The sequence below is a fragment of the Vanessa atalanta genome, chromosome 20 (genome assembly GCF_905147765.1).
Source record: "Vanessa atalanta chromosome 20, ilVanAtal1.2, whole genome shotgun sequence".
NCBI lineage: Eukaryota > Metazoa > Arthropoda > Insecta > Lepidoptera > Nymphalidae > Vanessa > Vanessa atalanta.
In genome coordinates, this window is record NC_061890.1 from 808,492 (window position 1) to 835,806 (window position 27,315).

Genomic DNA, 27,315 nt, shown 5'->3' on the forward strand with positions numbered 1-27,315 from the left:
CCTGTTGATTAAACTTTAAACCCTTTCGCTAAAAGAAAAAAGGCCTTTCCCTCGCCCAAAGAAGGTTTGAAGCTCTGCTCAGTGCCTGATAGTGGTTATAATTTAATTCAAAACATGCAGGTCACTTTACGACATTTTCCTTCACCGCCGAGCACGAGATGAATTATAAATACCGAGCATATGAAATCTCAGTGGTGCTTACTCGAATATAATCTCGTGATAATCGGTTAAAATCCACGCTCTATACCACGCACCATGTTTTACATGTATGACATGACAAAATTACATACATGCGTCTTATAAATTAATTACAAGTGAAAAAATAAGTATCATATTACAAATGTCCTAAACGAACGACGGCCGCGTCACCCGTCAGTCTGTAACAGGATAACCGGGATTTTAAAACGATTTAAAAATTAGGTTGCAATGGCATTTAAATTCTCGGTAACGTTCTGAATGTTTATTTAACCCTATTCCTACTTTACGATACAACTGACACGGTTCGGTTCCGATGGTTTAATCGATCGACTTTATTTCGATTCGTTAATAGATTGTACGCGACGGGTTCTTAAACAACTTTATTACATCACATAAAAGTTAACCGCAACTTTCCACCATGATGTCGTTTTGACAGCGATTATGTCAGATCCGTACACCGCAGGGGAACCTGCCGCATTTACAGGTTACGGACTGCTCGTCGCGTATAGTTAACCGCCTAAGGTGACATTGACTTTCTTATTGACGCGGGGCTGATAGCGCAGCGGCGGACGGTTGCGCCCGCGCACATGCACGCCGTACGCCGTCACGCGCGCGCGCATCCGAGCTCCGCGATCGCGACCGCCCGCGCGTCGGGCCCGCGACATGCCCGCAGTGAAAGTATTCAATATATTCGGTGGGCAGAAGCCGACCGAGAAGCAACCGACGTCGCCCCCCGCTCATGGGGCTACTCAAAAGTTCTACAGGACTTTTTCAGTCGCTCCCGAAAACTCAACGGAGCTCAAAGGCGGCAAGGTGACCGCGATTGCCGCTTGTCTCGAGAAAAGGATCAGTGAACCTGCAAAACTCGGTGATAACGTGCAGAAGTTTTGTAATAAAGTAAACACTATCGAGACTGTGAATATTACGCCGGAAAACTTAAACGGACAAAATCACGTTTACGAAAACGTTAAAATTGTGTGCGCAGATAGACCGCTTAAAAATAATTTATTAGAAGAGACTAAAGGATATTCGTCTATTTATGAAAACGTTGCGATTGTCGGTAAACTGAACAACAGTGAAAAAAACACAGACCACGCGAATTCTGAATCGAAATTAAACAAGGCATTAGAATCATTTGACAAAATTTTAACTGAATTTTCTGCGAACGTTTCGCTAAATTCTAATATAAACGCAAGTAAAAATAATTTTATTATTCCTAAATTGCAAAAATCAAAAACTTGTAGCATAATAGAGTCACGGTGTATATTAAAAAAGACTATATCGGATCCAGAGACTGATCGGAGATCGCGTAACAAAGTCGTTCGTAACAATTCCATTGACAAAACTACGAGTTTATGGAATCTGGACGATATGAAAGGAAAGGAACTAACTAGCCCACTCAAGCCACTGGCTCCTATACCCAACGACAAGATGAATCCCGACAAGTATGCTACATATAAAATATCTTCAAAGAATTCATCGCGCACTACTTGTATCAAAACGGACGAATTAAAAAAGTTAGACGTCAAAACACGAATATTAAAAAAGACATTGTCAAATCCTCCGTCAACACCCGTCCCGGTCGTGTCTAAGACGAAACCCTTGACGAAAAAGTTTGATAAAAAAGTCATTGATATTAAAAAAACCAAACCGAGAGTGAATTCGGATGCGAGGAGTGTTTTCGAAAATGTTCCTAAGTCACAGATGCAAAAAGCGAAGAGCGTTTGGGAAATTGGCAACGAAGCTATGATAACACCCAGCCTAGAGAGAACAAAATCGAGTACTTCTATCGCGGGCTCTCCTAGCAAGATCCCGGTGATCAGGAGTCAAATGTCACAGAATAAGTTCAGCAGTACACGAGCACTTTTTTCTCCCACTCCGGTTGATCTAAATAATATAGACCAGGCCAGAGAGTGTGCTCAGAAAAAGAAGCCCACTGCGTCACGAAAAATTGGAGAGAAATCGGATCAAACGAAACAAATAAAACAAAAGTCTCAACTTAATTTAAAGTCCGATTCGAAGCGACAAATTGACAAAGCCAAGAAAGACGCCGCCGATAAAAAGCTATTGTCATCTTCTAAAACGACACTACGAGATTATTCCGACGAAATTAACGCAGTACGCGCTAAACTCCAACAGAGGAAACTCAATAATAAAAAAGATGTCGGTGTGGTAACACCCGAGCCTCCACAAAACGAGATAGACCCGGAAGCAATCGATTCCGTGCTGTCACCCGTCAAGTACATCGTAAAAAAGTTGGAATTTAAAACTGCCATGGAGTCGAAAGCGGAGCCCGCTCAATTCGTTAATTGTAAAGTAATACCACCCGTCTACAAAGAGCTATGTGTGGCGAACACCACGTACCACAATCACCTGAGCACACTCGTAGGCCGCCAAATCAAATACACCGAACCGAGAGACGACACCAAAACATGTTCTCAAGCTGAGAAGCTCGATTTACTCAAACATTCCGACGAGAAGATATCGGACGCGCACTCGGATTGCAGCGACGACTCTGGTCACGTCTCGAACGACGCGGCCATCGATAACGATGCCGTATTCGACAACGTGCACGACCATAGCTCGACACACAGCAGCGTGGACGAGATCGATTGTAAAGTGTTCAATGGACCGAAACAGTTCAGGATGGACTTGCCCGGGAATGCGAAAAGCGTATGTCCAGTGCGGCCGGCCCGCCGCGGCGAGCGCGCCAACGAGGTCGCTAGCGGTACCCGCGCCGCCGGCACCGACGCTCCGAAAGTGGACGGGCAGGTACGACGCTTAACATATTGATAACAACAAATTACAGGTGCCATTAACTTGGCATGGTCTAAGTGCTCGCGATTATGATTACAAACGTTTAGATCGTAGTATAAGTATCCAATCACGGGATGGCGAATGGTTAAGTGTACTGACACATCGTTATCTACTCGATTTATAAAATCGATACTTGAATTGTTTGTTTACTTTTGGTCCGACTTTTAAACCGTATCTAATACTATTATGACAGTCGATTGCTTGAGCGCACATTTTAACATTTTTCTTTTAATTATCGTCTACAAAGGATATGCAAATTATAAGTTGTTTTAAACAATCGCGTGCTTCCTTGCCGTTCTTCGAAACATAACGATGCAATTTGCATAATTCAAATTCCGAATATCTTATCGTTGATCGTTTATCAAAATTAAAGAAATTCCAATAACGTTATATAATATCCTATCGACATTCCTCTGTCTTAATTGTTTGATTTGTAAGAAAGTCTCTATTACGTAAAGATGTTTAAGAATGCGCTTGTATTTATCTCGAGCCCGCACGTAATACTTGTGTAATACATGAGATCTACTTGTCCGAAAAACGCTTGGCGTTTCATGAAGTATTCTAAAGCGAATTTAAAGAAAGAGAGAGAAGTAATCTTTCGTTAAGAGTTACAACAACGATTACAAACAAACAATACACATTAAAGGAAGTATAAAATGTTAAAGCGCTTAAAATAACTTCACGACTATTCGAGATTTGATCCTTTAAATATGTTTACTCAGTATATGTCGCGTCTTCATAATATATTACGGAAGGGTGTTCTTTTAATATAAAACTAAGAAAGTCCATACACAAAAATTTCCATCAATAATTATATTAATTTCTTATTTTTATATTATAATGAAAACCGCTATCAACGCCAGAGTGTTAATTAATTTACTCGTCAAATTACATTGATTATAACGCAACACATATGACTATAAAGCAACAAATTATCAGCGTTTGAAAATTGAATAATTATGTTTGTAATATACGACTAAGTAAAGGGCTTAAAATATTTTACATTTATTAAGGATTAGTAGTCGCCGTAAGGTTCGCTTACGTTTTAGGAGCCTTTGTATATGTAGCCTATACCTACCTTGGGGATAAAGTTTGATTCATACCAAATGTCATTTAATTTGTTTCATTGGTTTGGCTGAGAAATCGTAATAGACAGACAGAGTTACGTAGGCATTAATAGTATTACTATGATTAAAAAACGTAGCGTTGTCAAAAAAAAAATAACAATTATATTAAAAACAAATACGGTTTTTATTCGTAAAAAAGTTATTCAGTACATGTGACAATCGAAAATATCAAATACGTCGTGTAGTTTTAATTTTAATAATAAATTCGATTAGTAATAGAAAATTTACAACTTGAAAGCTTTCATTCGCTATTATTGTAATGAATTACTGTTCAAGTAAGGGTGCGGTTGCAGCAGCCTTAACGCTTTTAAAATCGATAAAGCCGTGTCCATATTGCTTTCAGTGTAATTATATTCACGACAAGTGCACTGTGGGGGTCAGCAATGAAAAGTGATTTATATACGCTTTTACTTTCACTGAGCCGCGAGACGCCGAATAATTGTTCTCCTCTTGCGTACTGTGACGTAAGACCAGCCCATAATAAGTGTTATATTTGCCATAGAAATTTTCACAAATCGTTTAGAAATTAGTCATGCGTTGATGAAATTCTTATTGCGAAATGTTTTCGCATTTGAAATGCAGATCAACCCTCCAAATGCGTTTTCGCAAGCGCTCGCCGCTTTCTTCGGTTGCTTTCTTTAATACTACGTGCTCCAAATAAATATAATCCTATATATATATATATGTGTATTTTGATCGTCCGGATAGTAAGTCAGTCCTCATATATATTGGCACTGTAACATATACTTATTCTTAATATGCCCTCAATGCGCCCAAGTAACCACAAATCCATGACTGTACAGAGTATTGATGTCTAGTAATGTAATAAATAATTAATAGGTTAGTTCTATTACTACCCCCTAAAGTAACTTCATTGCGTTGTTCAAAATACTCTGTAAAAGTACCACCGTTGGGCTGAGGCCTCTCCCTTTTTGGTAGAGTTTTTGTAGATACACACATGAGAGAATTTCATTTGGCAAATGCGAGTAATCTCACGATGTTTTCCTTCAATGCCGAGCACGATATCTATACTAATAATATAAATGCGTAAGTAACGTTATCGGTCTGTCTGCTGCTCTTTCGCGATAAAACCACTGAAACTAAGCTCGAATCACAGGCTACTTTTTATTCATACTACCAGGGACGAACCCCTAAAACGCAAAGCCGCGTGCTACAACTAGTATGTTATAAACGGAATTTAATCATATCAAAATTCAGTGATTCTTGCCCGGATACGATCCTGAAATATCCGATTAGTTTTCACGTGTTTCAACATATCGCACTGAAACAGTTCCCGGTCATAAAGTAACAAGAAAGTTAATAATTTTTATTAAAAATGGTAACACGACTTTCTACTCGGAACCGTTGCACTCGTCAGACGAATAATAAATACGTAATAATTTAAACGTCACTCTTAAACAATTAAGATTCAATTAATCATAATTCGAAAAACAAAGATACGAACTGATTTAATTTTTCTAAAACAATTATATATAATAATCGTTTAGCGGTTATGTAAACGTTAAAATGTACGCAAGAGATATGGTTCAGTGATTAAGAATACGTGGATGTTTACCCTTTATCGTGGGTTGAAATCTAGGTAATCACTTAGTCTATGTGTACTTGGATATTGGTACTGACATTGTTACGTATATATGTATGTGTTTATGTGTTTATCTTTCTAAGAAAATCCAAACCTTATACCCTAAAGACATTTAGAACTTATAACTGTGTGACGAAGACAATCAAAATAATTCTCCGATTATATTCCATCTTAATATTACGGTAACAATTGTTCCACAGATAGATAATTGAAATTCTCTATCCTAAGTTCGTTCAATTTGCTCAGTCACGTGTTTCGGTATTGAATTGCTTTCGTACATTGTAATCCGTTCTCAGCGTCTAGCACATGCTCATCACGTCCAGCTTTCCCCGCGCACGCGCAGAAAGCAATGTCCTTTCTTTTGCCAACGTAACATTACTATGAATTCCTTTTCGTTCATTCATCACATTCCATTCGATTATCACGTCTGTGTAAAAATATTATACTGCTGATTGGAAGATGAACGTTACATTTTTAAGATAGCGAGATGTTAGGACTTGTTCAAATCTAACTAATATTAAAAATTAGTATGCTAGTTTTATTTACATTTTGCATATATTATATTGGGTGTACAAAAACTACAGGGCATCTAACCTTGGGAATGAAACGATCGCCTCCTGGCTATTTCTATTTTGATATTGAATTTATATATAAATGATCGCAAATTGAGCCGAGATGGCCCAGTGGTTAGAACGCGTGCATCTTAACCGATGATTTCGGGTTCAAACCCAGGCAGGCACCACTGAATTTTCATGTGCTTAATTTGTGTTTATAATTCATCTCGTGCTCGGCGGTGAAGGAAAACATCGTGAGGAAACCTGCATGTGTCTAATTTCAACGAAATTCTGCCACATGTGTATTCCACCAATCCGCATTGGAGCAGCGTGGTGGAATATGCTCCAAACCTTCTCCTCAAGGGAGAGGAGGCCTTAACCCAGCAGTGTGAAATTTACAGGCTGCTAATGTAATGTAATGTATGATCACGAATTGATAAAAAGCTATGTTTATTTCGCTGGATATTTTATTTCCGAACCGGTGGTAGTGTTTCATTTGACAATCAATAAGTAAGTGTAATGCTTCTATATTGAATAAAGGATTTGATTCAATTTAAAATCTCCTCACCCCTCACTCGTGGGCGAAGCCGCGAGCGGAAAGTTGTATATTAACGAGTTGTAATAAATAAGCGTAAAACTGTAATCGCCGTTATAATTATATAATACGATATTTAAATTGTTTGTAAACAATGACGACTCGTAGATGGTAGTTTTTGAGGTAATCGTGTTGACAGACAGACAGACAGACAGACGCGGTGGACGTAGTTATTAGTACAGATGTTTATATATTAGTATAGATAGTATGCATGCATGTTTATACGAGTGACAAGAAGTGTGTTAATCTTTTTATTAATGTATTTTAAATAAATTATTTCACGAAAAAAATCTTAATTACAACTCATACATACTCGATGTCAGAGTAGGTCAGTAATATGAAACGGATAGTTTCTATTATAAATCAGGTTCGGACTTCTCGTTGAATCGTTAAATAATGTTTGGTTTGAAAAAAGAACAAAGACAGCATTTTGACAGTGGTAGTTTTTTTTTTCTAACTCGCAATCGTGACCTACACAACAACATGGAATGCCTTATCGTTGTTTTTTTTATTCTTCTTTATCATCGTGTACCTATTAATAATGTTGAATGAAATAATGAAAAAAAACTCTGCTTTATACGGGCCTTTGTAATCGACACCGTTTCACTTTTCCGTACGAAGTAATTATGAAAATAAAAAACGTAAAACATGCCAATCCATATTCGGTTTGATGTTTTTCTTTTTATCCGTAACAGTGCGAGGGATTTTATTCGTTATGTCTTGACCATAGAGGTTATACTGCTTTTATTTTTATCGTCCGTGTGTCCACTACGATACAAGTAATTAATCGGATATAATAACAAAATATACATATTGTTGAATTGTCTGTCCGCCTGTAGAGCGAAAGTCGTGTACAATAGCCGTGGTAGTAACGACTGACCCGTTTAATATATTATTTGTATAGACTAGCAAAATTACTAACATAAAACTTTTAAGAGTACACAATAATTTTGCGTAAGTGCGTGCGTTTCACTGTAATACTTTAGCGTAAAGGTCCGTGAGCTTGCGTATGTAGACGTTTTATACACGTACCAACGGTTATTATGTATCAACGGACAATGCTTTTTTAGTTAACCTTTTCGAACCTTTGCACTCACCAGTCCTTTGTGGGTGGGTCCAGGTATTATAGCTCCAAAAATAATAATATACTGGTGTGATTCTAGACACAAGACTTATAACACCTTAAATCTTGCTTATGACACCACATTGAATGAAAAAATTGTCAAATTGCTCGTTTATAATAAAATTTGAGTATTTTAAAATTAGCTCTCATCAATGAGGGTTTAATTATTCTTTATTAATTATAAAAAACAACATGAAAATCACGTGAACATGTGTAATAACTAACTGAACTCGCCCGATTTGCTGGGCTGAACGGACCCCTACTTTTGAAGGATCAACGGGAATTAAAAAACTAATATCTATGGATGATTTCCCATAGTCTCATACAGATACGTTCAATAGTTTTGAAGTAATTGACGCATAAATAAAATTTTATATGATAAAACGTTCTCCAAAATACGCTGCATATTTTGGGTAGAAGTTTATGTATATTAGTTTAGTCGTTTTTTTTTCAGTTGAGTAATACATTTAACTTATTTATCAGTAAGTATAGATACTCAATCGATTATACAAATTTATTTAAAAACAAAACAATTATGAACGCTGTGAAAATAAATGACTCGGATAATTTGCGACTGGGCGCGAATGTCGGCGTAAAGAACACGGAAAGGGTTGGCACCTCGCTCATTTGCTTTATTTTTTTTCTGTAATATATATATTTAAATGTTCGGAAAGTTAAATGTTGCCGCGTTTTATCGTTTTTTCATAATATATCTTTAGTCGGCTAAATATAGTTCTAAACGTTAATATATATTTATATATTTTGTACGTCTATTGAAGTCACGTTCATTAATATATTAACAGACAAAAGTAAAACAGTTCAGATTTTTTTTTCTTTTTATTTGTCAATAATTTTCCTATTGTTTATTATCGATGAAAAATAGTATCAAAAATAATAGCGAAACATGAAAATTCATATAAAGGTTAACTCAAATTTTCAATTATGGTTTTGATCGACCACTGGGCGAACACTACTTAATGGAACTATATCAACTTTCATCAATATCAATTAATAATAAAATTAACACAGAAAATCTCCTATATATATTGTTTGACTTATATTTTTTCCTTAAAACTATTTGTACAAGTATCAAAACTAATCGTTTTAACTAAAAAACGACTAGAATAATAGCTTGGATTGTAATAAGGAAAAATATGAAGTGTATACTTACGGTATTTCTTTGAGAGCTGATGAGTATTATTTTTAAATATCATAGTCCGTTAACCTACTTGGAATAAATGTATTTATCTTACGATAGTGACAACCATGATATTGTCTTCTCGCGCTGAGGCGCAGGTGTACGGCGACTGACCCACAATCTCGCATCGCTCGCAATAACCGATAGATAATGAACTATCATGATACCGAAGCTTTCCCTACTTATGAGGCGAATTCTTGTTGCCGTTTTAAATTCTCTGAGAGAACGGGCCGTTTCTTGTACGATTTCTCATAGTCGATTGATTAACGGACTACTCACTTGGTGGTAAGGCTTTGTTCAGACCCGTCTGGGTAGGTATTCTACCGCCAAACAACAGTACTCAGTATTGTTGTGTTCCGGTTTGAAGGGTGAGTGAGCCAGTGTGACTACACGCACAAGGAACATAAAATCTCATTTCCCAAGGTTAGTGGCGCATTGACGATCTAAGGAATGTTCAATATTTCTAACAGTGCTATTGTCTACGGGTGGTTGTGACCACTTACCATCAGGTAATCCATATGCACGTCCGCCAAACTATACTATAAAAAATGACCATGTGTTTATTGAACAGAGACGTCTTCTTGTGGTAGAGAATGCGGAGTACAACGGAACATATTCCACTGCGCTACGCAACTGCAGGTTGATGACTATATATTCATATTCTCAGAATTTTATATAACGTATTACCTATATAGGCTTTTAATTTATTTAGGGAGAAGAAGTTCTGTATGGGTATTAAATACATAATCAAAGTCAAAACATTCTTTATTCGTGCTCTTAAGAGCACTTAGAATCGACAATTTACAGTGTTGAATTAAATGTAAAGCAACCGATTCGGAAAGTACGTTCTGCCGAGAAGAACCGGTAAGACACTTAATAGTTTCTCATTTCAACTGATTTAATTGTAGAGTATGTCATTATAAACATATCTTGAAATGAACAAATAATGAGCCCACGTCTTTTCGTCATTAATATATATGTAGGTACATATCACACAAATATTAATACTAATTTGGCCGTGATTCCATTAGAGGGTTATTTTACCAAAAAACTAACTTTATGTTAATTGTTATATTAAACAAAGAGTATATTCAAATATAATTCCAACGTCAGAAACTCAACATCCTCGGTAACGAAGTAAGTTAAACTTGTTTTGGTAAATACACATTTATTTCCCTCGAAAATACAATGAAAATTACCATATTTAGAATCTGCAGTACACGCCCGATGGCGATGACCCTGAATGTATGTCCACGTGTGAAACTGTTACTGGAATATATGTGTAGGATTAGTAAGAACTGTTGTTCATATTAATACGTAATAGGCGTCTCCAGTCGAGTATTAAGGGGAATTAATGTGGCGGTCTACTGTTACGAGAATTAAACGGGATTTACGGCTTGTGGAAAATAATAAGAGTTTGGAAGAGTATTATTATACGTTTTTTTACCACAACATACCAACACTTCATATTATTGTCATCGAAAGGGCTGGTAAGTTGGGTGGTGCATACAAGATCTCGTGCTTAATGGCGTCTATGAGAGGCGGTGACCACCTACCATCGGATAGCTCATTTGATTGTATGACTTCCTATAATAAAACTTTAATTGAACAGTTTTTATTTTTAAGTCGCACCAACGTATTGTCTTTTTTGCTATAATTATTTAAAATTGTTTATCCACCTTAACTACGAGCAGCAAAAACATGTAATAATATATAATGTATCTCTTATTCGCAGAAATTGTCCTTTCAAGCTATTCTGTAAAAACACTCAAAACTCAAAGCAAAACTCGATCGTGTGATGTCGGAAAATGATATGCGAAATTAGCTTTAATATTTAATAGATACAAGTATCAAATTGAGTTGTTACTATCGCTCCGGTTCATAATACTCTTGTAAAATCAAATATCTTAGCTCCTTAAACACTCGGATGTCTCAAATATCAGAAAATTGCTTTGGTTCGTGTCGTGTTTTTTTGTCGGCTATCAAATGAATACGACCATTGTTTCAGCAACGGGAGAACATGTTGACATGGGGATACGTTCGCAAAGCGGATGTTCCGACTTGTATTGATAATGGACTCACATCACATAGCTTTTGTAAACACCATCTTCTGGATTGAGTAGCTTTCTAATGATGAAATAATTATTGCAAACCGTTCATTAGTTACAGAACCAAACAGATATAACTATCATCTTTATACTATTAGAATAGATATATGTATAACACTCGCTAGTCCTTCTGAAGGTATAAACTGTTTTATACCTTCAGAAGGACTAGCGAAATTAACTCAGTATAGCGGCCGACGGATATACGGATACGGGAACCTTGAAGAAAAGAGCCTAAATTTCTTATATGCCAACACTGCACCTACAAGTCCCTCGGTGTTGCTCTTGTGATATGTCCGTGGGAGGAGGTAGACACTTTACATCTGGTGAGCCTCCTGCTCGTTTGCCATCTATACATAAAAAAAATCAAAATAAGTCACAAGTTGAGATAGATAGATGCGATTTTAAATAATCAATCGACATCGAAAGGATTGACGAACCTAAATGATATTTAGCACAGAAATAGATTACAGTTTAGAATTGCACATAGGGTACTTTTTTTAACAACAAATAAATCAAACGATTAATTTATTTGTTGAATTAATTTACAATTTATTTATTTTATACATGTGCTGGGCAAAATCCTCTTTTCCCAATTGAACCATGATAATGATACGGTGACACATGACATCGAACTATATGTAAGGCGCTATTTAACATTTCACGATCGAAATACAAAGTGTAATCTTACAGAATAGCACTACAGATAATATTAAAATTAAAAAGTCTAGTCTACATTATAAGTATGAAGCGGTACTCGCAGTGCGGTCGGAAGGTAATATTTGAAGCAACTGGAGCGCGCTGCAACGCAGTTCTGTACTAGATTATATCTAAAGCTAAGCGGAGTTCACATTAGCGGAATGCAACAATAAATACATGCTTTCGAAACGTCTATAATAATATTTTATATGCGAAATTAATTACGCTTGTCTGTTACTTTATAACGACTAAACATGACGTTCATTCATTAAATTCACATTATTTTATATAGAGTCGCGAACGGGGTCGTGGGGGACACCTAGTATATTTATAGTTTTATTTATTTATTTATTTATTTATTAAGATACACCATCGACTTATCATAATAACTTACACAATATTATAATGCACTAAATTTACAATCCAGTATGATTTGCCTTTACAGGTGTATACAACATTGTTGGCATTTGTTTGTGTGCGATTGCATGATGCTATTAAATATCGACTAAACAGTATAAAACTAAAACAAAACAAAATAAAAGCTAGGTGTAAATAGAGTTAAAATTTTGAATTAAACTAATAACAATATTAATCTACTTGATCTAGGTAAGATAGAGAAATAAAGTGCTACAAATAATTATTAGCTATTACTACAAACATTCTTCGTCATAATAACATCTAAACACTTTCCAACAAATTTGGCACAATCTTGAGGGTGAAAGATATCGATATCACCCTTAGACGAAAATTCGTTATATGTTGCCATGAGTCTGTTCAAAGGTGAATATTTCCCTACGTTGGTCCTGGAACTTTTCAGATTAAAAATAGTTCTTAACAGTAGTAACATAAACTTATTGCAGGTAATTTTTATCAAGATTACGTTTTTGTTATTTTACTTTAGAAAAGTAGATCAACTAAATGTTTAATGTAAATCACTGTATGAAAACTCTTCCTACAACGTCGATGCACCACGAACAAGAAGATCAAAAACGTCATGTATGTTTTGCCTCTTACTCTACTGGCATATTCGCTATTCTAATATACGAAGTTTTACTGTGTGTGTAAAATAACACTAACAACATAAAACAATATCCGGTATTGTCTACACACAGACGATTTCCAATACTGAGCTGATCAACCAGACACCCAGACAGATACAGCCAGTCAACCGACAGCTCTATCAATAGTAATCAAAATTAATTTTTTTCATTAATGTCCCGAGTTATTTATTAATTTATTTTGAAAAATTTACATTGAATAAAATAAAAGTTAATCAAAAATACTTGCCGATGAAGCATCAATGTAAATCATAAAGTAAAGAATACTCAACAAAGTGAAGTTATATTCAAAGTCAAATAAAAGAAAGACAAAGAGGATATTAAATTATAATAAATTTACTAAAAATATTTTGTATAAAAGTAGTTGTCGCACACAACTTCGCTTGCTTTGACGGGGTTTATAGTAGTTTTTTTTTTTTTTGTATAAAAAATAGCCTTGTGTCAGGTTCAAGCTTGTTTTGTATCAAATTTCATCAAATTAGGTTAAGTAAGGCAGAGTTACTTTCGCTTACTACTTTTCGCTTCTTACTAGAGTTGAGTAAAAAAATGAAAAATAAAATCAATCAAGTATCTTATCTTCCTCCTTTCAAATCGATTCGATTGTTTAATTTGCGTTTTAATTGCGACGCGAGTGTACGTATTACGCATACATTCGCGAATGTCACGTAAACTTCAGATGACACGAAAGAGATTAGACGCGTCGGTACAGATTTACTATAAATTCTAATGTATCAGAAATGTAAGAATTTCATGTAATTATAACATTCTTTATCAACTTATTTTTATTATTAATAATCAAACTTTGGATAGAATTAATCTTTTAGACATAATTATCATCATCATCCTCCTTGCCTTTATACCAATTTTACTTGGGGTCGGCGCAGCATGTCTTCTTCCATACTTCCTTGTCGGACGTCATCTCACAAGCAACATTCTTTCTAACCATATCGTCTTTCACAGAATCCATCCACCGTTTTTTGGTCATCCCCTACCTCTTAGACATAAATAATGATTTGTCAATTTTTTTTTAGTTTATATTAAATAGTATGCGAACTTTTTATACATACAACATAAAAAGATTGATTGATTCTTCGTACACCCTTAATAATCTAAGTGTAAATGCAGTTCTGTCAAATTTGTAACCCGCACATGCACACACATAATCACTAGCCAGTATGCCTGTATAAACTGCTGTAAAAAACTCCACCTTTTTAACAAAAGGAACACACCACAGCCGAGTAAAAACCCCTCGTCTATACCCAGTGGTGATTTACTTTATGTTACAATTCAAAGACATAAATACAAATAAGTCATCAGTTAACTAATATAACAATATTTAAATACCTAATAAACATTTCGATTACAAGTATACATATCACCTTAATTTTTCAATAAGAACAATCTTACAAATTAAAAAAATAAAGATAATTCTAAATTAATGTTTTTTTTTATAATAGAAATCAGAAATAAGACTATTCACTCATTTTATAATAATTGAATAACTTATTTCTAAAAATTCAGCGATAAAAATGTCAATGCCAGAAATAGATTTAAGGTTGTTGTTATATCTACATATGTTTAAATAGTAAAATAACAGCCTCTGTCAAATAAATGTCCCACTACTGGGATATGACCACCTCTCCCTTTGAGTATAAGGTTTGGACCCTATTCCACTATTCATGTGGCAAAATTTCATTGAAATTAGACACATGCAAGTTTCCTTAACCGCCGAGCACGAGATTAATAATAAACACAAATTCAGCACAAGAAAATTCAGTGGTGCTTCCCTGGATTTGAATCAATGATTAATATGTACGCTTATAACCGCTGGGCCATGTCGGACCGGATGTGGTATATCTAGTCTATTTTACAATATGCTATAATTTCTAAATATTTTACTATGACATCGTACACTTTCGCGTTGTATATTATTAATTTTTTTTCGTTCGAACTTCAATCGTGATCATGTTTCGTTTATTTTCGCTTGTCGTTTCGACAATAGCATCTACTGTGGTCACCGTGTGATCTGCCGTATAATGGAACGGATTGACCGAGTCGTTGTTATTATACAAGTCGCTTATGAAACAACCTAAGTAAATAAGAAATATCAGAGTGATAGGATTAAAATGATGAGGTAAAGGTACCTTCTTAAACGGGCTGCATGTTCTTATATCAAGCAAAATAATTTATTTGTTTATTTATCATATTTCGGAGGAACAATATCTGCAATCATACCACCAGTTTCTGAAACGCTGATCAAAGTCAAATCAATAAAGCTATCAATAGTTTATATATTATAATGTATAAAAATCTGTTCCCTGTTTTGTTCTTTGTTCGTCCAGTATGCGATCATGTACATATGTCCAGTGTACCATGAATATTCGATAGAAGGCGCGCTTGTCGTATCAGATAATTGGACTTCGATCACAGAAATATTTTTGTATACATATATATCTTCAGCACGTCTTTGTAACTGAACTCTTAAACGGTTGGACAAATTTGTTTAATTATTTGTGTGTATTTTAGTCATGGAGAGTTCACTCTATTGGAAAGTAACTGTTATTCTTATTTCACCCGGACGAAGTCGCGAGAGGCAATTTGTATAATACCAATATCGATTTTTTTTTTTAATATAAAATCTGTTTAATATTGAAGTTTATGAATTTTGTGTCGTAATTACGCAGTTAAAATAAAAAAGTGTCTACTAGTCAAATCACGCGTGTTCGATATTTCGTTATATAATGTAATAACATTATTTCTAATTGAACTATCGCCGCGCAATGCGCCTCCAGACGTGCGCTTATCAACTGTCATTGTTTCATGTACTTTGTTTGATGTTAATATGTTTATTACTATATATTAATTATGATAATTATTTACGAAGGAATTTTAACCAACAAATGGTATTTCCATAATATTATTATCAAACGTTCCTTTTTTTAATTAATTGATATAGACCTTTTTTTTTTTGTTCTTGGGTTCGCTTTTGTTGCTTCACTATAATGTTCCGCACACTCCATCTGCCTGCGCCCTCTACCTTGCAAAAATGATGTTATGTCCCTAGTCCAAAAAAAAAAAACAAACAAAAAAACAGTCCTAGCTCATTCTACAAGGCAAACTTACTATTATATATTATCATCTATCTATATATATAAGCGAAATATCACTCAAAGATAAATCACGAAATCTCAAGAACTATAACACCTACAAACTTGAAATTTGGCAGGTAGCTTCCTTATCGGGTGTAGACATTATACGAAACTCTATCCCTGAGGGGCTAAAACGGGGCTTGGAAGTTTGTATGAAAGTACTATGTTTTTGAAGTAGGAAGCGGATAAATCCGCGGGCACAGATATGTATAAGAGTATATTTCAATTTCTCGATACTTCCATTGCACTAATGTACCGGGAGACTTATGTAAAATATTAGTTAATGCTTAGGACATATTCCTAGTGATTCATATACACGAGTATGTATTAATCAAAACCGACAACGTGTTGTTAAGGCGACGCGCTGTCACGTCCTATTAGAGACGCGGTCGAGCCGTTCTAATGGAAATAATAAACAATCATCGAGGTATCTGCTCGCCAGTCAGGTGTCATTATATTCCTACCGCTAACTAGACAAACTAGGTCAGCTGTTAACTGAAAGTCGGTTTTTGTAACCGTGAAACCGCTGTTTCCGTATAGTGTTATTATATCACTTCAAGACTTATTTTTATCCGTCTCTTGATTCGTTCGCCCACCCTCCTCCAAAGTTTCTTTTAAAAATTCCTTGTTTTTTTCCGCCTTTATAATATATATTTATAAAATAGAATAATTAAACATTCTTTATGTTTGAGTCGTGATTTATTAGAATAAAAATTACCGGAACTGAGCAATAAAGGTTTGGGAAACACTGGTCTTTCCTATTCGTACGGTGAGTCCCGGCCCAATCGTAATAGCTACACGGTAAGATTAAAATGATTATGAGTGACAAAATATTAATAGATTTCAATGCAACCTTCGCGTTGAAATGTAAACGAGATCTCGCAACAAAAGTAGAGATGTCGTTTGTTGTGAAAATGGAGTGGGTCACTGTCGTTAATGTTTACACTGCGCGTGACAACAGTTAAACTCTAAAGTAACGAGCCTCCTTCAAACAACTACATTTTTCTATTAGGCCGTTTACATAAATGCTAGGCATTACTATTTCGACAACTTTCATATTCTTTGTTTTCTTTTAGTTTTGTCATAGTATCCGTAGAGAGATATTTAACGTTTGAATAAGTTTATCTTAATCTTAATATTCTTTATTCGAGTAGGCTCATAACAGCAATTATGTATCTTGTATCATCTATGTTACAGGGTTGGATTAAATGTAAAGATACCGCTGGTTCGGAAAGTAGTTTCTACCGAAAAGAACCGTCAAGCAACTCGGTAGTTATTATTTTCCACCATTTTAATTAAATTTATATATATACATATATCCCGCCTAGATATACCTAGATATTATATTTCTATCTAGTTCATAAGTATCGTTTGATAAACTTCATTATTAAAGCTGAAAAGACGTATCGAATGAGTAAATAAAACAAATCGCGTTTAAAGTCGCAATTAAAAAACATTAACAGGCTTAATTTATATAAAAAGAAATTTCTATTTACCATTTCCATTTAAGCTAATTACTTGTGTTAGGAGTGGGGACGACAATAGCCCAAGGGCACAGGATAGCCTGTGACTTTTTACATCTCTAGGCGGCCCGTAAAAGTATTGCGCTATTGACTCTTCTACAAAATAATATACTAAAAAAAAATCTAAAATTTAAATATACTTTATTCAAATAGGCTATTCGAGCACATTTGATCGTCATTTCATAGAAATGTATTAAGTAAAGCAACTAATGAAAAGAACCGGCAAGAAACTCAATTGTTATAAACGATTACTTATGTTAAAGTTGAGTAATACTTTTTTATTAAAAAGTTTTCTATTCCATTTTTAATAATTTTCAAAATATTTCTGAATTAGTGGTCCATTATAGCTGATCATCGTCTTCAAAATATTGGAGTCGAAAATCGAAACTAAGTAGTGATCTACCTCTCTCTTTGCTGATATAACGTTATTGATATTCAATTACCGCAACCGACCATTACGCAATTTGTGATAATACATTTTAATTAAAGTAAAAGTTACAGTCTGTAAAATCTAAGGCCATCTCTCGATTTGAGGAGGTTAGGAGCGTATCCACCATGTTTGTCCAATGCGGAATCGTGGACACACATATTTTTATCAGGTATATACAGGTAGACTAAAGATGTTTTCCTTCACAACCAAGAATGAATTACCTAAACATAAATTAAGCATATGAAAATTACAATATATAATAATAATAAATATTGGACAACATCACATCCATTACTCTGATCCCAATGTAAGTAAGTGAAGTAGCTAAAGCACTTGAGATATGGAAAATCAGAAGTAACGACGGCACCACAAACACCTAGACCCAAGACAATATAGAAAAAGAATGAACTTTTTCTATATCTATTCGGCCAGGAATCGAATCCGGGAAAACCCGAAACTTGAGAGTAGCGTACCCATGAAAACCGGTGTACACGCTACTCGACCACGGAGGTCATCATAAATTCTGTGTTGTTGTGTTGTGATCTGAATGAATCCACAATCGAAAGTTAAGATTCAGGTGTTTTAACGACTTGTACATCGTAGCTTTAGGATAATTTTAAATCGAGAATAATTTCATCGAAATGAAAGTCAACGACCGCACGATACGAAGAATTCGTTAACTTATATACGGCAATTGTATGTTACAAAATAAATACATAAGTTGTAATCGCGTTTCGTTGTATAATTGTTTATTTTAAGGTTGTGCGTGTCTGAGAAGAAATTATAAAAAATCGTGTTACGTTCGCTATGGTTACGTTGAGGTAATACGGTTGTGCGTTTCTATTGAGTAATTTGATGATAACCAACATTACAAATAATAAAAATATATACACAACATTCATTTCGTTTAAAACAAGATTGTCTCTTAAGTTAAAATTATTTACCTATACTTTTAATTAGGAAATGATATGACTGGAGGTGAATTGTTTATGCTTTAGTTCAGATAAACTCTAATGTCTGCTACATATAAGACCATTCCCTCACCACAGACGCTGTGTCTAACGCCCAAAGGTTGTCTGGAAAAGATCAGTTTTTAGCGATGAGACTGCCTTTGTAAATTTTCTACTTAAGTTTTGCTCTATAATTAATGAACTGACTTTTTGCCTCTGTGTCCGATCTCAAGGATGCACATGAGATGTTTTCTCATTCATAAAATGTTTATATATGATCATATATTTATAGTTTCTCTATTGTTCTAGATCATGTTTCGAGGTGGGGTGGTGGGCGAGCTGGATGCGCGTCGGGACGCCGCGCTTGCTCGCGTGCTCGTGCGTCTCCAAGCGAGAGCGCGTGGTCTCCTCGCCCGTCGGCGCGCGCAGAGATTGCGCACACAACATACAGCTGCCAGGTATGCGAACACAAGACATCAAACACCAAATTTAAACTTATATCTAAAGTCCAAACATAAAATTATCCTAAAACCACATCGGTTCATTTTTTTATATAAGCTCATTTTAAGTGAGAATGATAGTAGCCTAAACGAGTACTGTTGAACCTGCAGCTTTTATAGACGGCCCATTGATCACGAAGCTTTTGTGGTATCAAAGACGACAACGACGATAAGAAGGTATAAGACCCTAAGGGTATCAGACAGTAAGCTAACATGTGATTATAAGATACAGACCTTCGATGTTTATCTATTATAGTTATTTAATGCTATCACCCCATCTATTGGGTAACGCTTTATCAGTCTATATCGTGAGGTGTGTAACGCAGATGCGTGCAACGCAACGTGCGTGCGTTTCTCGCGGTGCGTGATTGGCCGTGGTGGCGTCTGCTCGTTCGTGTCACGCCGCTTCTCGCCGTGCATCGCACTGAGCACCGTCTTAAGCAAGCACAGGTAAAATATTCAATTACACATTATTTCAAACTTAGCTACGTGATTTTCGATACTGGATTTATTTACTACATCTCAACACTGATGTCGTAAGATCCAACTAAGGGGTTTTTATGTATTATAGTTTAAAACAAACCTAACCAAAATAAGCATACCCAAAGTTGGCTCCAAGTTTGTGGGCGTAAGTCTATTCGTTCCGTTTTTGCAGTGTTATAGATAACACACGCAGCGCTTTCCAAATAGGTAGGATATTAGCAAGCCAATAATTAAACATCCTTATTATTATTTTATATATCGTAAATTTACAACCCCTAAATTTCCAAAATAAGTAAAAATCAAATTTGAGGTCACGTTTAAATTAAAATAAATTTAAGTAACTATTTTAAATTACAAAATGTATGATGTAACTAAAAACTAATTCGTATAACAATGGTTCTTACTAGGATCAGGAATAAAAACTAATTCCATTTACTTATATATACTCAAACCAACCTACCACAAACTGACCATGTGACTTTAGGAACTGTATAAACATTAAATAATCTCGTGAGAGTCGCACCGATCTAGACACGTCATTTTGATCTACCACAGACAATGATATTTTTTGTTTGTTCTTTCGTATTCCATATGTGATGCCGGCAATGTTTGATTCAAATTTCCTTGATCGGCAGCTCAAACTTCAACATAAGAATTGTGGCAGTTTACCTGAGTTGCGACAAAAAGTGACTATAATTTTTGTGCAATCGAAAAACGTTTGGGCAAAATATGTACACCTATAAATTGCACTCAAGATCGACGTAGAAATTTAACCAAATAAGTTTAACTTCAAAAATAATATCATTAAAAGTAAAATATTAGTAAAATGTAATTCAAATTTAAATAATTCATCAACTGGTACTGAAGAAGCGTGGGGGAAAATTCCCTTCTCGAGAGAAGAGGAACTCTTTGCTTTGCAGATTGACGTTATAGTGATATACAGTGATAGTGACCAACAGTTAACCACTGAGTACATGCAAATTTTTGCGAGTGTCAAACGTAACTACGCACACCAACATAATTCGGAGATCAGAGATTCGGCTCGTTTGTTTTAGTACTTTTGTAGTTCAACACTCTATATCTAGATATATATATATATAAATAATATAAGTTACGAGGCAATTAATATGACAAAAAAAGACCCGCTGAGTTTCTTTTGCCGGTTCTTCTCAGGCCAGGGTGTTTCCTTTTTCGAACCGGCGATAGTGTTTGATTTGACTATGAATAAATAAGTGTAATGCTTCTATATTGAATAAAGGAATTTGAGTTTGAGTTTAGTTACGATTATATACGACCTTTGCATTTTTGCAGTTACAATAATCATAATCACAATTTTAAGTTTAAGTAAAATCTTAGTAGCATCGAAACAAGCCGCGCAGTCAACACGAAACCAGCAACGCCCCAAGCACTCAATGCAACGTACCAAGTATAAAACCCAAAATGTATTCATAAATAAAGATACGATGAATCAGATGTTTTTTTGCGGAATTTTTAATTTTTAATGTCACTTCGGCTTGCTCGCTTGATTGGTTTTAATATAAGCGTTCCCCGCTGAGTCGTTGCAACGGTCGCGCACCTTGTAATGTTAACTTAAATCAAATCAAGATATCTTTACTCGCTGATGTCCGGTACGCGTTGCAATGACTCTTAATTTGCTTGAAAAGTGTGACACGACTTGCGCTTAAATATTCTAAGCATTCAAAGTATATGTCATGGCGAAGGCTTGAAAACGAGATAATTATTTTTAGGCTATATTTCGAAGAGTATAATTCCAAAGTACATCTTGTAACATCTTAAAAACTAATTTATAATGACCAATTGCTTCGGGAAATCGTTTTTGAGATATCGAAAGATAAACATTCCTTAAATGGAATATACAATACGATGTTTGTTGGAAAATGTCAATCCACGTGAGCCATATTTAATGTAGAGTTTTCATGATATCAGATGTATCAAGAGGTGTTTACATATCCGAGTGTAAGTGTGAGTACTTAACATACGACAAATCTTCATTATCCATCATTTAAAAAATGTGTTTAAAAATTTCAAGCATTTTTGAATCGTCATTATATAAATATCAAAACTAAATGATTTTTATGTAACTTGTCCAAATGTCCGAATTATTACATCATTGTATTTACAGTCTTGTAATTAATAAATTTTATGCTGTCTGGTTATCACGAAAATCGCTCTTGCATAAGAAACTAATAAACCCCCTTTAAATGCACCTGTAATGAGCTTACACGTTCGATAGACTCTGTTACGTAATTATGTAAAATAATTTAAAAACCGTTTCTCAAACTTTTACCGGCGACCTCCTCATTACTATTTGATTATTTTTTATTACTACACCTTGATATGGGAAGTAATCATAACTGGTAATTGGGATCGTTGGAAATATCGATATTATATTTTCTTGTTTGTAGGAGTTTCCAGAATTCTAATCATTTAAAACTTCATCAGAATTGGTATATTAAAACCGTTACAAACTCAATATATTTGATGCTCGTCATAGTACCTGACATTTAAAAGAAATCACAAAGCTTTATTAAAAGTCAGAATCTTTATTTAATATAATAAATACCTATTGACTGGAAAAGATTCTGAGAAGAAACGGCAAAAAGAACTCTCCATCAGTAGGACTTTATTTTTTATCAATTGATTGTATAATATTTATAAGATTTATTTATATTTGAAACGGTCTGGAAGCAATCGCTTTATTCCCATATAGATTGCATACATTGTAACACTTCATCACGTTTTTCCATAGTCTTTATAAATATTTACAAGACTAACTGAAACGAAAATTCCTTGTATTGAGGGATATTATTCAATGCGTTCACGCATCGTTCCTCGGATTGAGCTCAAGCTTTGTATTGAAGTAGTGTTTCTGGTAGATTCTAAGGATTTGTGGTATAGACCTCAAATAATTTCGTGCGAGATGTTAATTTTTGTTTATTTGTTCTTTATAAAAAAGGCTGTGTTCAAAACATTTTTTAGTCATATAGGAATTTTGGCGGACTGGCAAATGGGCCACCTGATAGTAAATGGTCACAACAGACATTATTAATAAAAAAATATTAATTATTCCTTATATAACTTATGCGCCACCAACATTGGAACTAATATGTTAAGTCCCTTGTGCCTGAAATTACACCGTCTCACTCCTCTTGTAAACCAGAACTACCAATACTAAGTATTATTGCTGGTAAAATATAGGATGACTAAGTGGTACCTTCCCAGACGGGCTTGCACAGAGCCCCGCTATTAACTCCACATTAGTTATTACAAACAGAATCAAATAAATAAATGAATAAAAATAAATACATATTAACAAGAATTGAAAAGTTTTATCGACCCACCGTATGCGTATAAAATCGAGTGTCTATTGACTATTTAAACAAAATATACGTTATGAAAATAACAATTATAAGTCATACTTTCATAAAACTCTAATTAATGTAAAGCTGCTACTACCTACTGACTAGGAATGTTAATTCCGTCGTAAATGTCAGCCAATAAAAACTAAGTGATCTTTTTTGCTAAAGTAATAAATGTGTAAATATTTACAATTAAATATTTTATAACGTATGTATTTATAATCACATTTATATTTGGAACATATTTTTTGTGTCATAAAAATTTTACAGATTCAATCATAGTATTAACTCCATCGGAATTTTAATAGCGAAAGTTGGACATGTTATAAATTGCCAAAAATAACTGGGTCATCGATCTTATTCGTAAAAAAATGACATACTTTTATGAATTAGTTATTTAATTACGTAACATTATTTACTCTCTAAGTTTTATTATGTATTTAATTAATTAGCTGGGCGGGAAAACTGTCCCTCCAGTTTGAGGAGCTGTGACCTAATTTCATCATTGCTCCACCGCGTATTAGTGGAATATTTATTGGTAGAATTTCTTAGTAGTATTCGTAAAGCATTCGCTTAATTTATAAACTTTCTTTTTTATTTATATTTAATTTTTTTATGGCATATGTTGGCTGACGAGTATATGGGCCACCTGATGGTAAGTGGCCACCACCGTCCAGAGACAATGGGGCTGTTAGAAATATTAACCATTCCTTACATCGCCAATGCGCCAACAACTTTGGGAACTAAGATTGATATCCCTTGTGCCTGTAGTTACACTGACTCACCCTTCAAACCGGAACACAATAATAGTACTTTTGTTTGGCGGTAGAATAGCTGATGAGTGGGTGGTACCTACCCAGACGGGCTTGCACAAAGCCCTACCACTAAAATATATTCTGTATTCGCGTAATTTAAATATAATAAATTAATGGAATATATCATTTTTTCATTTTACAATTATGAGGCCGGAATAAATCGAATTCACAAAAATCTGATATTAATAACAGTGACAGCAATCCAATTTCTAATTAAACGCGGGAATATGTGTTTTTTTTTAATTCCAAAGAAATACGATTAACTTTCTGAAATCGATTATAAAGATTTTTAATAAATTGGATACAATAACAAAATATATTATTAGAATATATTTTTAATATTAATGTAATTATAGTTTTCTCAAGTAATATAACAAAATGGCACCTCTCAATGATAATAAAAACCGGAAAGCGTCAACTGTAATAAGATATTTGATCCTTTAATTATTTATATGAGTCAAATCTGAGAACGCAACGAAAAAATAGTGCGTCATACGGTATACTAAGCACACGCACACTAGTAAAACAGTATGACGTTTGGCGAGTATCGAGCGTGACGCACACAAACATAATTAATTTGGATTGTTTGTTTTAGTTATATTTGAGTGGGATACTCTATCTAGATATATAGAGAATAATCCTTATTCAGTAACAATTAATGTATGTCACACTATATATCGGTGTGCGTTAAACACACGCACGTGTGAACGTATCCCGTTTCCATTCAAAAAGCGAACCGAAGTTTTCTTCGAATGTAATTGTAAACGAAATCGCTAGTACCTACACAACAACACTTAAGTTACAACACGCACCTATAGCTTATAATCCTGTACTCACAAAAACGAAACACGTGGGTTGAGATCTGCGTAGCTCACGGTACCGATACCCAATAATGATTACGCTAATACTTTCTCCACGAGTTTTTTTTTTTTCTTTAGCAAGCGAACCAGTCGGCGCGGGTAGACGGAATGTTACTCGTTACGCGGACGTAGTCTTAAATCAACAACGTAAAATTACATAATGTACTTCACTACCGTAATGGATAGACGGGTAGTCTATTACGGTACTTGTCGCCGCTTCGTCCTCGGAAAATAAGAAATGAAATATGGACCTAGTGGGTGTTTAGAGCGATGCCATAAGTAATCCTTTTTTCTTATTCGAACCGATTCGTCTATTTGTCTTGTTGTGCTTGAAACAAGTCAATAAATAAATCATATAATATATGTTTAAAATTCAATTGTTTTTAAAAATGAGTACATTTAGTATGGCTTTTATAATAATTATTATTTTCACGTATAAACTTTATTTTATATGTATGTGGAAAAAGGATAAATAATATATTAAAGCCTGATTGAAATTCTGAGAAAACTATAAGAATTAAAAAACAGCACAAGCAAAGCACAGCAAAAAAATTTTTAGATTTTTTTAAATTATAGTAAAGAAGACTGTTAATGACCGATCCCACGTTCATCAAATATTTTCTCTTTACTTTAAACGTAACGCCCTTATTAATAGAATGATGTTAGAAATTCATATTGATTATAGATGTCGAAATGAATACGCTCCCAAGTTCCATACTTATCCGGAGGTTATCTCATGACCGAGTTTCATTCATACAACATGTTTACTTCCTGCATCTAGAAAAGATTTCAACAACAGGTCGATGACCTTTGATCAAAGCGCAATCGACATGATCAAGTCTGTTATAGAGGAAGAGACGATTTGAATGCAGCCTCCGTAATGAGTCATTGTCTTCAAATCCTAAGAAGCGAGTTAAAATAAAAACTCGTAAAATGATTAACGTCATCCGAAGTTATTATAAGTGATGATAAATACTTTAATTGTATGCCGTGGGAACGCTTCGAATAACGTCTTTTAAAAAACTGTTAATTGTTAAACTTATATAATTAAATTTGATTAATTAAAGCTGCTATTAGACACTAGCAAAACGTCGCACGTCTACTTTAAATATTTTATAGTAGATGAAACATCGACTTCGCTCGGGTAAAATAAATAAAACTAACTACCGTACCCTGCAGGAAATTATTATTTGGAACACACTTTCTGAACGCACCCTATAACGTCAAACATGGCCGCCCGTTGAACTGTCACGTCATTGAATTTCATGGATTTTATTCAACTAAAACTTATTTTTTAACGATCTATGATTGAGGATAGTTTTCAATCGGATCTATCGTAGACCTGCAGGAAATTATAAGTATGGATACCTGTCTCATAATCTTCGTGAGTCAAAGGAAAACCAACAGATGGTTCGGAAAAGAAAATACTTCGATTGGAAGAGAACCGATGTCATTGGCGCTGTAAATATTAACCATTCCTTAAACCGCCAATGCGCCACCTAGGAAGCTAAGATGTTAAGTAATTTGCCTTTAGTAACACTGGCTCACTCGCCCTTCACACACAGACACACACAACAGTACTAAGTATTTTTTTGTCGGTAGAGTATATGATGTTGAGGAGATACCTACACGGGCGGGTTTGTTTTTGCTCAAAGCCCTACCAAGTCATGTAAAATTATCGAAGTATTATTGTAATGAAATATAATCAATTATAAGTTGACAGTTGCCCACGGTAAGCGGTGAGGTCTAACTGCAACTAATAAACAGGTAGACATCAGCGGCTCACAGCTCGTTTCCTGCTTAACGAGCTTATAAGAACAAATCGAACGTCGAATTGATTACGGAATGCATTACTTACTTTGATGTTCGTTTTTTTTTTTTTTTTTTTTCAAAAATACCATTTGTTACCATTACTTTAGCATTGGCAGGTTATATATTTTTTTTATTTAGAATAGAATTTCAAAAAAGGTTTTTTTTTAAACTGAAATTATTCATAGCTGTGAAACTTAATAAATAATAGTTTTCATTTTCTTACTTTTTTAATTGTAAACATTGACGACAGACTAAAAATATTGAATTTATATTTGAAAATTAAAAAAAATCCTCCTCAACCTCAACACATTAAGTAATAATAAAACAGTTGTCAAT

General features: G+C 34.5%; 1 protein-coding gene across 3 annotated transcripts in view; it reads left to right on the forward strand.

Moving 5' to 3' along the window:
- LOC125071702 (unconventional myosin-XVIIIa) overlaps positions 1 to 27,315 on the forward strand; it is a 219,568-nt gene that overhangs the window by 157,459 nt on the left and 34,794 nt on the right. For all 3 annotated transcript variants that reach the window (XM_047682047.1, XM_047682048.1, XM_047682049.1), the window contains 2 exons: positions 19,439 to 19,587; positions 19,956 to 20,079. In XM_047682047.1, the coding sequence (XP_047538003.1) occupies positions 19,439 to 19,587; positions 19,956 to 20,079 (273 nt within the window). The remainder of the gene's footprint in view (positions 1 to 19,438; positions 19,588 to 19,955; positions 20,080 to 27,315) is intronic.